At 41.0% G+C, this 15,882-nt stretch overlaps 1 protein-coding gene across 3 annotated transcripts in view; it reads left to right on the forward strand.

The window, feature by feature from the left end:
* Nucleotides 1–11,955, forward strand: part of arb2a (ARB2 cotranscriptional regulator A) — a 155,280-nt gene extending 143,325 nt beyond the window's left edge. For all 3 annotated transcript variants that reach the window (XM_086031411.1, XM_086031413.1, XM_086031412.1), the window contains exon 11: nucleotides 8,384–11,955. In XM_086031411.1, coding sequence (XP_085887537.1) covers nucleotides 8,384–8,538 — 155 coding nt within the window. In that variant the 3' untranslated portion in view covers nucleotides 8,539–11,955. The remainder of the gene's footprint in view (nucleotides 1–8,383) is intronic.
* The last annotated feature ends 3,927 nt before the right edge of the window (nucleotides 11,956–15,882 follow it).

The raw sequence follows: 15,882 nt of genomic DNA on the forward strand, positions 1-15,882 counted from the left end.
TATTGTGTCGCCTTGCTTATTGATGGAATTATAAAAGTTGATGGTTGTTTTAAATCACTGTATAGTCCAATGTTAATACTTCTCAATCTGTTCATTGGATTTAGACGTTATGTACATCGTGTTAGCAAAATGCACACAATGTCGCCCAACATGAATGTTTTTTTGGAATGCGACAGGAAGTGAGAGTACATGGAGAAAAGCCCACACAAGGGACAACATTAGGGCCGGAGCTGAGATTTGAACCCCAACCTCAGAACTGTGAGAAACATATGCTAACCACTCGACCACTGTGCCGCCTAGCGCATTTCAATTCGTGCTATTAAATTACTTTGTCATTCTGAAGGATGAAGTCTCAATGAAGTGCAAGCCATTAAATGTTAATAATAGCTCTTCTTCCTTTCGCTTTGAAGCATCGCATCCCAAACAATTGGCTCAGAGCGATGCTGTCAAGGCCACAGCATGTGTGGCCCTTCGTTTTCCACCGAAGAGAAGAGGGCCAAGTTTGACTCTGCTATCGAATAGGCCATGCCGTCCTTGGGTCGGGCTTATCTTGTAACTTGTGTGTTCCAAGCCTATAAAATCGAGGGTCCTTTTTGAAAGCCAAGGCCACTTATTCACATCAATATATTGAAAAAAAACAAAGTTAAAAAAAAACACTCAGTGGAAGGTGTCAAGAAGGGAAGGCAAGGTGACAAGAGGATAGTACACTGTTGCACGTTTTTGTGGATTTTGTGGGCTTTCTACCCCATTTAATGTTGTCACTTAATGTTTTCATTTGTATTTGTTTCTCCTGGAAATTGAATATAAAGCTGCTTGTGTTTTCAATGACATTCTGTTCCCTCTCAATGTTTGTCTCTAGTGGTTTTTAATTCCAAGTGAGTCCCCGCAACGGCCCCTGTAGCTAGCGATTCAGGTTCCTCATCTCTAGGCGATTAATGAGTTCTGCCTTGTTTTTGTCCAACAACAGCACACAATAATAAGACAAGTAATTAAAAGCTGTACGAATGGGGAAACGCAGATCCCACTTAACTGACTAGCATTAAAAATGATTTGCATTCAAGTGGAAGGAGCCCTAGTGCAAAAACAAGCTCAGTTTTGATAGATACCTTGTTGTTTTTCTAAAATATTTTCAATCTTTCTTGTTATTGTCAAGGTGTTAAACCTTAGCGCTGTGTTGCTTTTTATTAAAAATTAGATGCATACCAGGGTATGGCGTAAACAAATCCTGATTAAAAGCATGTCAGTAGTGGATGTCTTCACCCCGAGTGGAAATTGTGTAGCGGGATGGATTTGGATTTAATTAGCCGTTGGAGTGAAGACAAGGTTTGCGTGTTTTCTTTGAGAAGACCGACTTTCTGTGGCAGCGCGACTGAGCAGCTGTCACCTGCCCGGGCTCCTTTTGACCTCATCTCCAGTGGCAACATGGCCCACAGCCTCATGGGGGGTCAAACGACATTCTTGACCTTTTTGCCTGTCTGCGTGCAAGACGAAAACACGCAAAATGGTGCAAGGCACACATACTTGCCTTCTCCGCGAACATCACGGAAGATCGTTTAATATCAGAGAGCGTCAGCGGCGGAAATCCGACCGTCTGACAACCAGGATACAGATAGTGCTTCCCCACCGCTGATCCATGCAACAGATAGTTTCCACAAACAGCGGCCCGGCTAAGGTTACATCCAGCAAGGGCCCGCTCCGAAATGGCCCCACACCGAGATAAAATAAAAGCTTAGGTTACCGTCGTGAGGAAATTGATAAGAAAACGCTTTGTTTGTGCTCCATTTGGATCAAAAAGGAAATGAGAAAATGTTTGCTTCTGCATTTTTTAATATCATCTGCCCTTTTTTTTTTTTGCTACTCCGTTTTTGTCATTTCTACTCTTACTGTGATTAAATCGTTCGCCAACTCATTTATTTAAATCGGACTTCATCAAATGCTTAACCCACATGTCAAGGCGGTTTATTAATTGTATCAAGAAATGTAATTCACCTTGTGAAAAAGATCATCACTTTACATTCCCCATGTCCCAAAGTCCTCTTGATAAGTGTTTTACAGAGATATGGCCTCTCTTTGCATCAGTGTAATTACGAATCACCAAGAAGAAAAGAAAAAAAAAAGAGTTTGATTCAAATAAAATGGGCCATTTGTACACAAGCAATTAACTGTTGCAACTTTAAATAATGTCGCCCAGATGGAACCTAATTATAGCCGGCACGCTTTGATTCAGGCTTTCTGTCGTAGTATCACTCGGGGCGTCACTTTGGCTTTTCAGTCACCTAGCGTTTGTTTTGAAATTGGTGACAATCAGAGCAGATTACCATTTGTAACAGCACGCGGCGTTTGCTGCGCAGGGAAGAAAGCATGGCCCATAGCTATGGAGGAGTTTCTGTGTTTCCTTTTTAACAGCTCTCCTCCTCTCTTGTTCCCTTTCCCCGCTGCACACAAACGATAACAACTGTGTGCGTTTGTAGGGAGAGGAGTGTGTGTGTGTGTGTGTGGGTGCGTGTGTGTGTGTGTGTGCGCCATGCATGAGGAAATGCTTGCAAGTGGCAAATGGCTGTATAGCAGTGTAGACACAGGAGATCAAACCGTCAGTCAATTACCCTGAGAGGTCTTCAGTGGCTGTGACAGAGGACGAGGCTAAATATCAGGGATCAGATACGCAGTGTGGCTGTGGCAAAAGTGATACCGCCTACACACACACACACACACACACACACACACACACACACACACGCGCACACACGCGCACGCACGCACACGCACAAAAAGACTCAAAAACAAAGCCAAGAGTTTGACTTCATGAATTGAGTATGAAAGCAATACACATGTATAGTATAAAACCTGTAAAGTTGAACAGCTGGTATCTTGATATCATAATATCCCAGACACATGTAGTAAATATGTCGGAAAACCAATAAAGATAAAAAAAAAAACTATGTCAATGATAAAAAAAAAACAACCTCAGTGTTAAGTTTAATGACGACGTGCATGGCATACATTTTATGAACATTCTTAATTTTTACACGTAGATTCTTCATCCTCTGCAAAGAACAACCAATATTACTGCTACACTGAAACGTTTCAATTAAACCACCAAACACAGTTTGTCCCGCACATAACTTCTGTTTATATTCTTCTCCCCCTCTCACATTTTTCTTATCTTAACACGGTTTGCCAAAGCTGGAAAAAAAAAAAAAAAAAAAACTCCGGTGGCATCCTTGATTGGGCCTGTTTGAATTCACACCTTGAAAGATTTATGTGACTGAATTCCAAGTGGTACAACCTGAGGTGTGTTCAACACTCATGTTGCAGTTGTCATTGTCCCTATTATCTGTCGAAACTTGCCCATTGGCTCATTTTAATCATCACAAAATCGAAATGACGAATGAGGCGTTATATGTTTCATGTTTCAATGAAGAATGGATCATTCTTTGGTATAAATAGTGGATCCAGGATTTTTTTTTTTTTTTAACCAATTGACAGTCGCCAGTGTTTTGGTTCTAGCTGTCACATTATTGGTAACACATGTTTGTATAATATTTGTATAATATTGCACTTATCTTGGACTTAGACTAATGTAGTTTTAATGATTGTGGTAACGGGGGAAAGGACACAAGGAGCTTTATTTCCAAAAGCATCTGTGCAAATTACCCCAAATATTTCAATGACTGACTTTATTTTGCAGTGTTTTAGTTTAATTGCTCATAAATAAATCCACTTATCTCTTGATAAACATTTTCATTCAGCTGCTAAAACGCTGTCCTGTCATGTTTATGGGGTCACTTTACACTCGCAGTGTCTAGCTGGATGACACCTCATTGATCCCCACATCTTTTAAAGGCATTAATTTGATTTGTGCCATCGCTGAGGTAATCTCCCCCCCCCCATCCCACCTCTTTGCTTCCACCCCCACCCTTTCAGCCTTGCGTGGCTCATGAAGGCTGGCCATTGGGGTTCCGCCTATAAATCAGTGATCACATCGCATCTCTGACAACCTCCATTAGGTGCGACACACTTTGGCAATTAATGGAAGGGTGTGCTTACGCTGTTAAAGGCCTATTTAGTGTGTCAGAGCAGGTTGATGTGTGCGAATGTTGCTAGGGGGGGTCGACCCTCAATTCAAAGCCGCCACCCTATGGAGGGGGGGGCGGGGCTTAAGAGGGTGGCGGAGCTTAAGACCAGAGTCATCGGAGGGGCATGGGCTCATCTGCATATTGGCACAGCGACGCCCCCCTGGTGACCCTCAACCGACGGGATACGGGTTGGAGAGCCTGGCGGCGTTCCGTGGGAGTTCACCGGCAGTTCAGGGTGAACGGTAGAGCACTGCGGCATTGATCGCTTGTGCTGGGGGGGGGGTAGAAAGGACAAAACACAAGTCGAAAGTAGTTCGAGAGGAACATTTTGCCTCAAATTGGATATAAATGATAGATAAGCAGTGTGAGAAGGTTGTGTTTGGCTTTTCCAGAGGCGCATGTTAAAGGGAGCCCCGCACGGGGAGCACACTCACCGAGAATGGCGGCTTATTTGCTCTTCTGATTGTCAGACTGCTAAACTTGACCCGAGGTGCTGACTTCGATCCAAAAAGCGCCTCTCTCTCTCTCTCAAACCCTTCCACGCAACTTGGAACAAAGACCGCAGAAACCTCCAAAGTTTTACGCCCAAGCTCGACGGTCTTGTACACACACAAACGCACGCGTGCGCAACGCGACATCTCTATTAATGCGTCCAGGCAGAGGTCAATCTAATAAACATGGGGTCGGCGCAGTGGTCATCAGAGGCCCGGCGACGGTGAGAGAGCCTTTAAGGTGCTGCCTAATTGTATCCCCGCGGCCTTCTAGTCTATCTTTTTATAGCCAATCTCCTGTACACAGTGGAGAGGAGGAGGCAAAGAGAGGAAGGAGAAAGCAGGAAAGCAAGGTTGCACTTTTCAACATTTTTCTGCTCACTGCATGAACTGATTTTAGATACCAAGCTTATCCTTTTTTAATCCTCCGTAGAAAATTAGGAGAGCCTATTTCAATATTCTTATCATCGCAAACAAATACAGGTACCGACAAAAAAGAAGTCTTAAGTATGCAGATAAAAAAAAAAAAATTCAAAACAGAAAACGCATTACTTCCAGGGATGTGTTCACTCATTCCTCTGTCTGTAAACACAAAAGTCTAAATATCTGCTCTCTGAAAATTTTAATCTCCCACTGGGAGGTTAAAAAAAAAAAAAAAGAAGAAGAAAGGGAGTCTTCTCAAGTTCAGTTACAGGTACAGTAGTCGCAAAGCAGCTTCAGTTTCTAACCTGAAGGTTATTGTATGTGTGTGTGAGGCAATTTAGTAACCATACAAAAAATAACCACCATACTACTTTCAGATCAAAATATTACGATTGCAGATAACTTCTTTTTACACTTCTGTGACATTTGTGAATATCAAAAACTGAGCCACATCGCAGCGCAAGTCGCCATATGTTGAAGTGGGCATTAGTAGGGATGTACACATAAATTTGGGTGCCAATTGACGTTATAAGCAATGAAAGTACAATGATTTCCAATGGAGAGTTTGTAATCGGTCCCTCCAGTGACTCCGACTGAACAAGGATAGAACGGTAGGGGGGGCGCGTCCATTCTCCTCATTAACAAGAGGCGTTATTCATGGAGTCACTTATTTATTATTTATTTCCTAATTTCTCCCAAATGTATTGATGAAATAGAAAATGACAACTCTTTCCATTTTCCTGATCAAAAAATATATAAAATGAACTTTTTAGTGAAAACATGGCCAACAGCATCGTCCCTTTAATGGTCAACTTATTGGTATAGTGCTAACTTGTTTTACGAGTGCCCCAGTTTACGTACGTTTTTCGAGTTCCGAGCCATGACTGTGTCGATTTTTTTAAATTTTTTTTATTCATTTTTAGTTCCCTTATTCACTCAACTTTTTTTCTACGATGAACTAATCAGACTTTGCTCTCTGGCTTTTGAGCAAGTGTTGGAACATGTTGGGTAGCAGCCGCAAGCTGTCCTCATTGCGGGCACTCCAGCACCAAGCCAAGGTATGGCAGTCACTACCTTAGACCTCACTCTGGAGGAACCTGAGGCGCATGTACCAGATTTCAAAATGCAGTGTGACCCCAACTTGGGAACTGTCTAACCTGGAAGAGCTCGTAGAGAAACCCAGCACGAGTAGACGACCAGCCCACCGTATATACCCCCTCAGCCACCTCTCCCCGCTTCTACCTCCGCTTCCCTCAATCGACTCTTTAGAATGAAGGACCACCGCTCCACTGGTTTCGCTTAGTGCATCCTTTGTGCATAACGCCGGTTTTGTTTGGAAGGCCTGAAATGGAAAGAAGACCGAGCAATGGTGTTGATTATCAGCTATCTGCTTGGATAACATATTAAGTCCGTCCCATTGGGCCAGCGGGTCAGCGGGTGTCCTGACTCTCATGATTCAGGCCTGAGAAGTGCACCGAGGAAGTTGAGAGTCTTAAGTCATCGCATTTTCTGCTTTCATCGTTGTTTGATCTCAGAGCGATACAAAGTCTACAAGACTTATTTCTACTGAGCTTTGCAGCAGCCATGGTCCTTCCAGTTTTGGTGTGGATCAGGTTACTATTTCTAGTTTGTTTACAATTCCATCCATGTCTTTAGGAACTTGGGAGACGCTATGGTGTATTTGGTTGGAACCCTTCAGGCGCTAGAGTTTTTTTCAATAAAATATTCAGATTTGAGAGCACTACTTCAAAAGGTTGTAGCCTGAAAATGGTTAAATATGAAGGCATTCTGTAAATGTTGCTTGGTGTTATTTTGCTACCTTAAGTAGCAAATTATGATGAGCGGCGAGTTCCTGACGCACGTTTTAATGACGACATAGTTTGAGATTGTAGGACTGCTTGGTTAGAGATGAATGATTTTTTTTATTTTTATGAGACTAACTTAAAAATCTTGACTTTTTCAGTGTACACAAAGGCCTTTTTTTCTCTCAAATATTGTTCCAACATCTCTGTAAAGGCCCTGATACACCGAAAAGACGCTGGCCAACAGTGACAGACGCTTACCCCCTGTGGCGTCCGGCCGTCTGTCGGCACGTCACTCTGGCAAAACACACTGCAACGACAGACAGCGACGCTGACCATTAAAGTACCTTCTGCGCATGCATAAGATGTAATACCCTTCCATACCATCGGCGGCGGTAGTCACTATTTCTCATTGTTAGAAAAATCCAACCGGAAAGCTGTTGGCCGTGGGCGGATTATAAAAACGTAAACAATGCATTCAGCTATATTCTTCGCTCACGATGAACTCCCACGTGAAGTAAACCATCACGTTCTTGTCACGGTATTGTGAAATACTTACATTGTCAACCCTCGCTCTTGTACCTGTAAGAAGATTAAGGCAGCGGAGGCATGCTCACTGTTTTTCTGCATTTGTCACTTCCCGTTGGTGCTCCGAGCGCTGATTTGCTAGCTAACAGCCAATCTGAGTGACCAAATGTCACGACTGGCGACACCGATTCAACATACGTAACCGCCACCAAGACGCTTACAGACGTTACGGTTACAACACTACGACGGTGGCCACTACACCAATCAGACGGCGCTTAAAGACGCCACGACGCTTCACGACCTCCGATGTCGGTTTGGTCTAGCAGGGCCTTAAAATGTTTGCTAGTGAGAGCACTTCTCCTTTGCCCCCCAAAAAATATGTGGTATATCACAATGCTTATTATAGACACAAAGATTATTGTGCCTCAGTTTGTAAACAATAAAAGGCATTCCTAAAATGTGCATTTTTACTGTATTTAGATTTCCCGGGGGTGGGGGGGTAGTCCATGTGCCTTGTGTTTAAGTAAAACTCACATTTTCGGGTGATCTTTTATTGTAGGCAGCCCAAGGTACACCTGTGCAATAATCACCCTGTCTCATCAGCATCATAATAGGCCACACCTGTGAGATGGATTGATTATCTCTGTAAAGAAGAAGTGCTCACTAATGCAGGTTTTGACAAATGTGTGAACATGATGTGGGAGAATGGACCTTTTCTGTTCTGTAAGTAGGAAGTCTTTCAGTTCATCTTATTAAAATTATGAGAAAAACAAAAGTGGTGAGTTCTCCACCACCAGTGGTGAGTGTGGGTGAATGTTTTTGAGTTTTGCGATTGGCCAGCAACCAGTCCAGGGTGTACCCTGCGGATGGATCGATAGGTGTGAAAAGGTGAGGTGTCGTGGCATTACTGGAAAATCATAGTGGTGATCGCTATGATGCAGCCTGGTCCTCAGTTGTCTTTCTTTCTACACTTGCATGAAGTTTGACTTTGATTTCAAAGTTTTCTTCTGCTAAAGCGTCTGTGTGTGTGATGTGTGTGTGTGTTTGTGTGTCATTGGTGTAGGCACAGAACGGCACGAGTTGACCTCCTGGATGAGTTTCGACTCAATCTTCAGGTTCTTTGGCGTGGAGGCGAAACAGGACGAAGAGGCAGAGGAGACATCCAACACGGTTACAACACGCAGCAGCTCCCTCAAAAGCAAACACCAAGATTTGTAAAACAATAACAATTACTTAATTGGTGTGATAGTGTCGAGTGTACGGGGGGATTACAAATAAAGGAGGCTAAGGTTATGGTATGTTTGTTCCACTCCCTGCGTATTATTTCTCCCTTCTGGTTTTACACACCAGGCTATTTGTTGTTGTTGTTGTTTTGATAAGAGACAAGAGTTTGGTTCAGTGTTGTTGCACATCACAACATTTTGTTTTCCTCCTAAATGAGTGTAACTTTCACAGCAATATGTGTGGGAGCGTTTGTGCTTCCCACAGGTTGTGTAGTCTGAGCTGACATGGGATGGGTACAGAGCCCTGTGGAACACCTTCCATCAACCGCCCTGCAATCAGAGTTGTTAGAATTGTTGTTCTTACTTTTTTTTTAGCTCGTTGTACTTCTTTGCATTAAGTGTGTTCACCATTTGTTGGGTTGTTTTTATGATTCAATTGGCACACAATTTTTTAAACTCATTTACCAAACTAATTTTTCAGACATGCAATACTGTTTACTTTTGTACAAATTCCTTTTGCTTCGTACCATACCGTGAAAAAGTATTTGCTTATTTGCTTTCTTTGTTACCCCACTTTGTTTAAGCTCATCAAACATATAAATGAGAAAAAGGATTACCCAAGTAAACATAAAATGCAGTTTTTAAGGTTTGAATTATTAAAGATAAAATTGATTCAAAGTTATCTGGCCCGGTGTGAAAAAGTACTTGCACTCATGTGCCGAAAGTTGAACTTTTTGGAATGTGTGTGTCTAAGTCTAGCGTAAATGTAATGCAGCATTTCAGAAAAAGAACATCATATATGCCAACAGTCAAACAGGGTGAGGGTGTGATGGTCTGGTACTACTTTGCTACTTCAGGATGATGGTGATTGATGGAACCATGAATTCTGCCGTTTACCAGAAAATCCTGAGGGAGAAATGCTCAGCCATCAGTTCATGACCTTAAGGTACCTGTACATCAGAAGACTTTGAGAAGATTTGGAAAAGACCCTTGGGAAAGTATCATCTCACACCTGCTTTAAAGACAAGTTAAAGAGTTTTTAGTCACAGCCTATCGTCTCAGACTGAGATTTTACAGAAACTGAGTTTTGCATGGTCCCTATTAACTAGATGCTTTAAACATTTTTGTTAGAGCTCATCTGGTTGTTGGTTGTGTCACTTCACCGTAAAGACTGAAGGACTTGTGATAATATCAAACACGTTGATATTGTCGTAAGGCCAAGGATAGGAAAAGTATCATCTAAAACAGTTGAGATTACCTTACAATAAACTAACTAAACTGTGTTATGAGCAGGGGCGGAGCCATGGGTGGGCCTGGGTGTGCACAGGCCCACCCAGATTGACAGACTGCCCACCAGTGAGATTCATGAAAAAATATATACTTATATATAACATTTTAGTAAATATTAAGGATAGTGTAATTATGGTTGTTTAAGGAAGATCTGAACTTGGTATTATTCAGTTTGTCATTTTATTTGAATATATGATGTGTCGTGATAGGAGTATTTTGTTCAGTGAGAGAAATATTCAGGCCCACCCGGATTTATCCAGGCCCACCCATTAGCCACGTTCTGGCTCTGCCCCTGGTAATGAGTCCAGTAAAACTCTAAAACTTCCTTCTGACTTTCAGTTTTTAGTCTGTGACAGTGAAAATCGTTAAGTGTAAGCCCAGCATTAAAATGGCATGCGCTCGGGCTCTGCAGCAGGGCAACGATCCAAGATACCAGCAAGTCAATTTAGGAATGGGTTTTTTTTTTTAATTAAAAAAAAAAAACACTTTCTCTTTTAAATTATTCTTTTGGAGTGGCCTAGTCAAAGTTCAGACTTCAGTCTCATTGAAATGCTGTGGCATGGCCATAAAAAGGCCATTCATTCTTGAAAACCCTCCCGTGTTATTGAATTAAAGCAATTCTTGAAGGAAGAGTGGCCCAAAATATCTCCACAGAGATGTGAAAGACTTGCCAGGTATAGAAAACGTTTGATTTGAGTTGTTGTCACTGAGGGTGGCCAACCAGTTACAGGGGGCAAGTACTTTTCCACGCAGGGCCAGATAGCTTTGGATCGCTTTTTTATGACTGCATTTTATGTTTGCTTAGGTTATCTTTGTTATTTACATTTGTTTGATGACATTAAAACATTAAAGTATTTACATTTGAGAAATCAGGTAAATACTTTTCCATGGTACTTTTCTGTTTTAGAATGGGCACCTCCAAGTGATTGGATGCGCCAATACAAACAAAAGCAACCCAATCTGCACTGAGTACCTAGAATGCGGATCACTGAGCACATTTAAAAATCACTTAAAGTCAAGCATCAAATGGATTTAAGGGATATCGCATTTGAACAGGAGCCCTAAATCAGCTCTCAACACTCACAAAGCCCCAATAGATGACACGTCAGGAAATCCAAGATCTCAATATTATTCTAAGCCTGAATGATGCTAGAGAAAAGTATAACATATCTATTCCCCCCCATCCCCGCTGAAGTCCTTTTCTTGTGTTCTTAGATGTGACAACCGGCTGCTCAGTCGCACATAATCTTGAGTATGTGACACAAACATGATAACATTTTTTTAAGTTTCATAAACCACTCAAGGCTTAACGCAATACGCTTCTAATGTGTGGCGACATTAGCCAAATCTCAAAGCCAATGCTAAATCTCATGATACCTCAGACACTTTCTTAAATATGTACTTTCCCCTTATTCCCCCTTCACTTCACACCGAGACTATTGTTTAACTTTTAGCTGTGAAATCCTATTTCTCTCCCATGCCCGTCCTGTGCGTGTGTAAATGTGTGTGTGTGTGTGGCTTAATGCTTTTGAGGATTATCTTTGTGCTGTAATGAGACAACTGTGGCTGATGGTTTCAAGGCCTAATTTCCTTTTAATTTGATTCCCATCTCTCCTGGTTTCGGCGAGAAAAAAAAAATGCTTATTATTTGATTTGATGATTTTGGTTTCCAGATAGCGTTGCTCATCTTTCTGTTTTTCAGGGGGCGAAATCTGCTCATTTTCCCTCTCTCCATAATTGTATATTGTTGCCTTGAGGGAACAAACAAGGCTCAGTGCTTCTAATAACAAGCCAAAGGAAGATCGAACTGGAGATGAAAGAGCAGCCGAAATCCAAAGCACTGTCTGCAAAGAAATGAAAGGGGATTTATTTTGCCAATTTCTCTTGAAGACATTATTTTCTATACTTGAGTCTTCTTTGTATTCCTTTAATAAAATACCTGCATTCATTTTTAGATTTTATGAAGGTTCTGTGTATTTTTTTTTTATTATTATTTCTTTTCTTAAAGGTTGACGTGTTTCACAAGTTCTTTAAAAGTTTTGTACTGTACACTGATTCAATTAATGACTAACTGTAAATACAACTTTGAAATGCAATTAAAGTTTTGCATATTGATTATGAATTCATTTTGTCACAGTTGAATGAACCTTTAAATTTTATTGTCGTTTTTTTCTTTACTTGTTTAAAGTTGTTTTTTTCTTCAATCCATAAGTATGTTTGTGTTTTTGCCAAAAAAAAAAAAAAAAAGCAGGTAAATGATTATCTTTATTCGCTGCTGAACAATCGGTCAATCGGTGTTTTTTTAACGTGACACGACATTCCAGATTCCCGAATGCTACTCCAAGGCATACAAATTACATATCGTTCATTATAACACTAGAAAGTTTAGCTATTTTCTTTTTAGTGTGTGATAAAACAGATGTAGCAGGTGAATAAATGCATAAATCAGATATTTGTTAAGCCTTATTTAAAAACAATGCGAAAAAAAACGATAAAGCAAAATTAATAAATTCACCCTCATCTTTGTCTGCCAGGCATATTTATTTGTTTCTATCCGATCAGGCCTTTCTTTAAACTTCCCGTTTCTGTCGATTACAGTACAACAAGTGGAAGTCCTCACAACTGTTCCTTACACACACTTAATTCTCATTACATTATGACAATCAATTCTAAAACTGCATTTAGATGTGCTGCCGGAGTTTGGCTCGATTTATTACCACGTCAAGTTGTCAGGTCTTAATCCTTGCATTGAAACGACGCCTCATTTAATCCTCATGTGACTCTTTTAAGTGTATCATCGCTTTTTTTTCCCTCCTCCCCTAGTCTGTGTTTAATTCACAATGTGAACCCGTGGAGGACTCCTTGACATGGAAAACTTTTCTACTTGTTTGATATTTCAATTGTTTCATCCCGTTGAGAGAGTTGTTGTCACGCTTGCCTGCACTGCACAGGCCTTCTGTGAGAGTGTGTGCGCGTGCGCGTGCGTGTGTGATGTGCTCACCAGCCCCTCTTAAAATGAACTCCCGCTAAAGGAGCCAGGCAGTTGGAATGTCACCCCTCTGACACACACACACACACGCACGCACGCACACACACACTGCTGCGGATCACTGTCACGTCACTATTTGCATAATGATATGCTCAGCTCCGAGGAGGAAAGTAACCCCTAAATTTTACGGGTCAACTAACTGCAACAATCAATGTTTTATCGGCCCTACGAAGGGAAAATATCTTGAACAAGCAGCAGTCCAGGAACGCTCTTTCTTCTCTCACCTCCTCCCTCGCCCACTCATCCTCTATCAATTCAATCCACTGCCCATCACCAGCAATATATCTAAAGCAGCTCAAACATGGAAATGCATCATCATCATCATCATCATCATCATCATCATCATCATCATCATCATCATCATCATCGCGTGCATCTTTAAGATCAGACTGCAGCCTTTTCCCCCAGCAAACTCCGCATTTTGCGCCTCTGCAAAAGAGCCATCCAATGTATATATTTATCTTATTTCTTTTTCCAAATGTAAAATATACGCGCAGGGGCCCAGTGGCCGGTTTCCTTGCGACTCATTACATATTCATAGACCCGCATGAGAAGCTAATCCAATGGAAACAACTCTTCCATATTCTAATAGGGAATCGCCGAAGCCATAATCAGCTTGATAAGGAAGAAAGAATGCGCAGGTGTGGCGCCAAGTGGCTTTTGGCTGCAGCATGCACTTTTGCTTTAAGATAGGTGATCTCCGTTTTTGGGAAGGAATGACAAGTTTGGCCAAGAATCTAATAATCATGCAATTTGCACTTTAAATATAAAGGGCCGACTATAGTGCCCTGCGGAACTTTGCTGTTTCGTCGATGTTTGTGTGCGCGCGTGCGCGTGCATGTCGTCCGGTGGTGGGCCAGCTGTTGGCAGCTTCGTTTGGTTTGTGACGCTGTTGTTGAGTCCATTTGGCTTTAATAGCAGCTTTCAGGCTCTCTCCCCTCACCGCCCCCTCAATTACACCTCCTCTGATTCTCTGCCGGCCTCAACACTCCCGCGTGCAGAAAAAAAAGAAGGGGGAAAATGCATTTGAAGAATGGGCTCTGACTTTTAAGATTTAGAGCCGCTCGTTTCGGGGGAGTCATTTGGTGGACCAAATTGGGCGTTCTGACACGATTTGTGAAGAAAAAGAAAAAAATGTATATAAAAGGCTAGAGCCGTCCATTTTCAAATATTTGTAATTTTTGACGATGTATGGCGTGCATGCACATTTAAGTTGCTTATTTTTCCAAATATTAAGAAGTTCTATACACCACACTAACTTTTCCCCCCTTCTATACACCTTTTAGCACTCTTTATAATGATGCAATAAAGACTTATTACACTGGGAAAAAATGATTGTTGGATTTATTAGTTTTATTTTTTCAAGTGGTTGCACAAAATAAAAACATCTGGATCCAGATACATTTATTTAGTAGATGTATAGTCTACTGAAAAAAATATATCTGGATCCAGACGATTATATTTCGTGCAACCACTTGCACAAATAAAATTTAGTAAATTCAACAAAAACATTCTTCGGTGTAGTTTAAACCTCTCATTCGGCTGTTTTAATATTTTAGAATATTATTCTAAATTATAAGACAACTCCCTTTTATTTAAATGCGTTTATTTAAGTAAATACAATTCAATTTTTCGAAGCCAAATAAAAATCCAAAGGACTACATAATTGTGGCTGCATTAGCCACACTTATCTGAACATAACAATAAAATTCTAAATTCAAGAAAATGCAGCAGACAATGCATTTTTTTCGGCCTCTAAAAATATCACACAAAAAATGTGTGAATTGTTTTAATGTTTAAAATAAACCAAATTCAAACATGTCCAGGGGGAAAAAGCATTTTAAAAGCACAAAAAAAAATTGGGGGGAAAAATGTACAGCATTTTTTGTTATTTTCAGTGGACGAGGTCCTTCCCTATACATATTCGTTTCCATATAATATAAATAATAATAATGTAGGAGATATATCGAAATATAATACATAGATCTGTATTTATTACATTCAAATATATAGGTTTTTCGATGTTTTAGTGAGTTTATTAACAACTTGTCAGAAATGTGCACCTAACTTAACTTTATCTATTAACATTACAACAAACGTGATGAAAACACAAATTCAGATCATTTACTTGCCATCACTGATCGATATATCCAAAAGCACGTTTTATTGTTCTCAAAACAACGAAATAATCAACTAACACCAGGAATTGAATCCCAATCAACATTCAAGATTAGATCGATATTGACTGCACGGGCGTGATGATGTATCGATTCATAGGTTGCCTGCATAGAAAAATTTAAATAAAAATAAAGTTCGTTCCATTATACTGACAAATTCACTTCACATCTGACTGACAGATAAAATAGGACTTAACAGTCAAATATGTAGAATAACACTTCCAAATATATGGCATAATTAAAAACTAAAGGAAAAGAAAAATTGAACATTGTTTTTCGGAATGAAATAGATCACTTTTTTTCTGGATGACCGAAGCAACCTGCATACTTTCGAGTAACAAAAAACAAAACAAGTTCAAAAAAGAAAAGAGAGTTCAAGGCAATATGAAATCACACATTATAGATGGGTTTCATCATGTGCACGCATCCCTCCGAGGATAAACACGACGTGCGTGGGCTGCGTGGGCTCAAAAGAAGGAGTTGTTATTGCAGCGAAAAAGGGGGGGGGGGGCAACCCCTTTGCACCCTCTTCTTCATCACAGGCTGGCCGCGAAGGGATGAAAGTCCACCAAATGAACTTATTGCCATTCGGTAGACTGACGGCTGTGCGCGCGCGCGCGCGTGCATGTGTGTGTGTGGCTGATTTGGGTGGGGCCGTGGGCAGGTGTGTGTGTGTGTGCCTTTGGATGCGCATTTCACGCTTCTCTCTTGTACGTTTCTTTGGCGGGGCTCGGAATCTCCGTGGTTAAGCGAGTTAAAATACGTGTGTTAGTTATTAAAGGGCCTGCAGCCTGCTGCATGCCTGACTCGCCCCACGGTGCCA

This window comes from Filicampus tigris, chromosome 5, assembly GCF_054856515.1.
Source record: "Filicampus tigris isolate MCC_2025a chromosome 5, RoL_Ftig_1.0, whole genome shotgun sequence".
Taxonomy (NCBI): Eukaryota; Metazoa; Chordata; class Actinopteri; order Syngnathiformes; family Syngnathidae; genus Filicampus; species Filicampus tigris.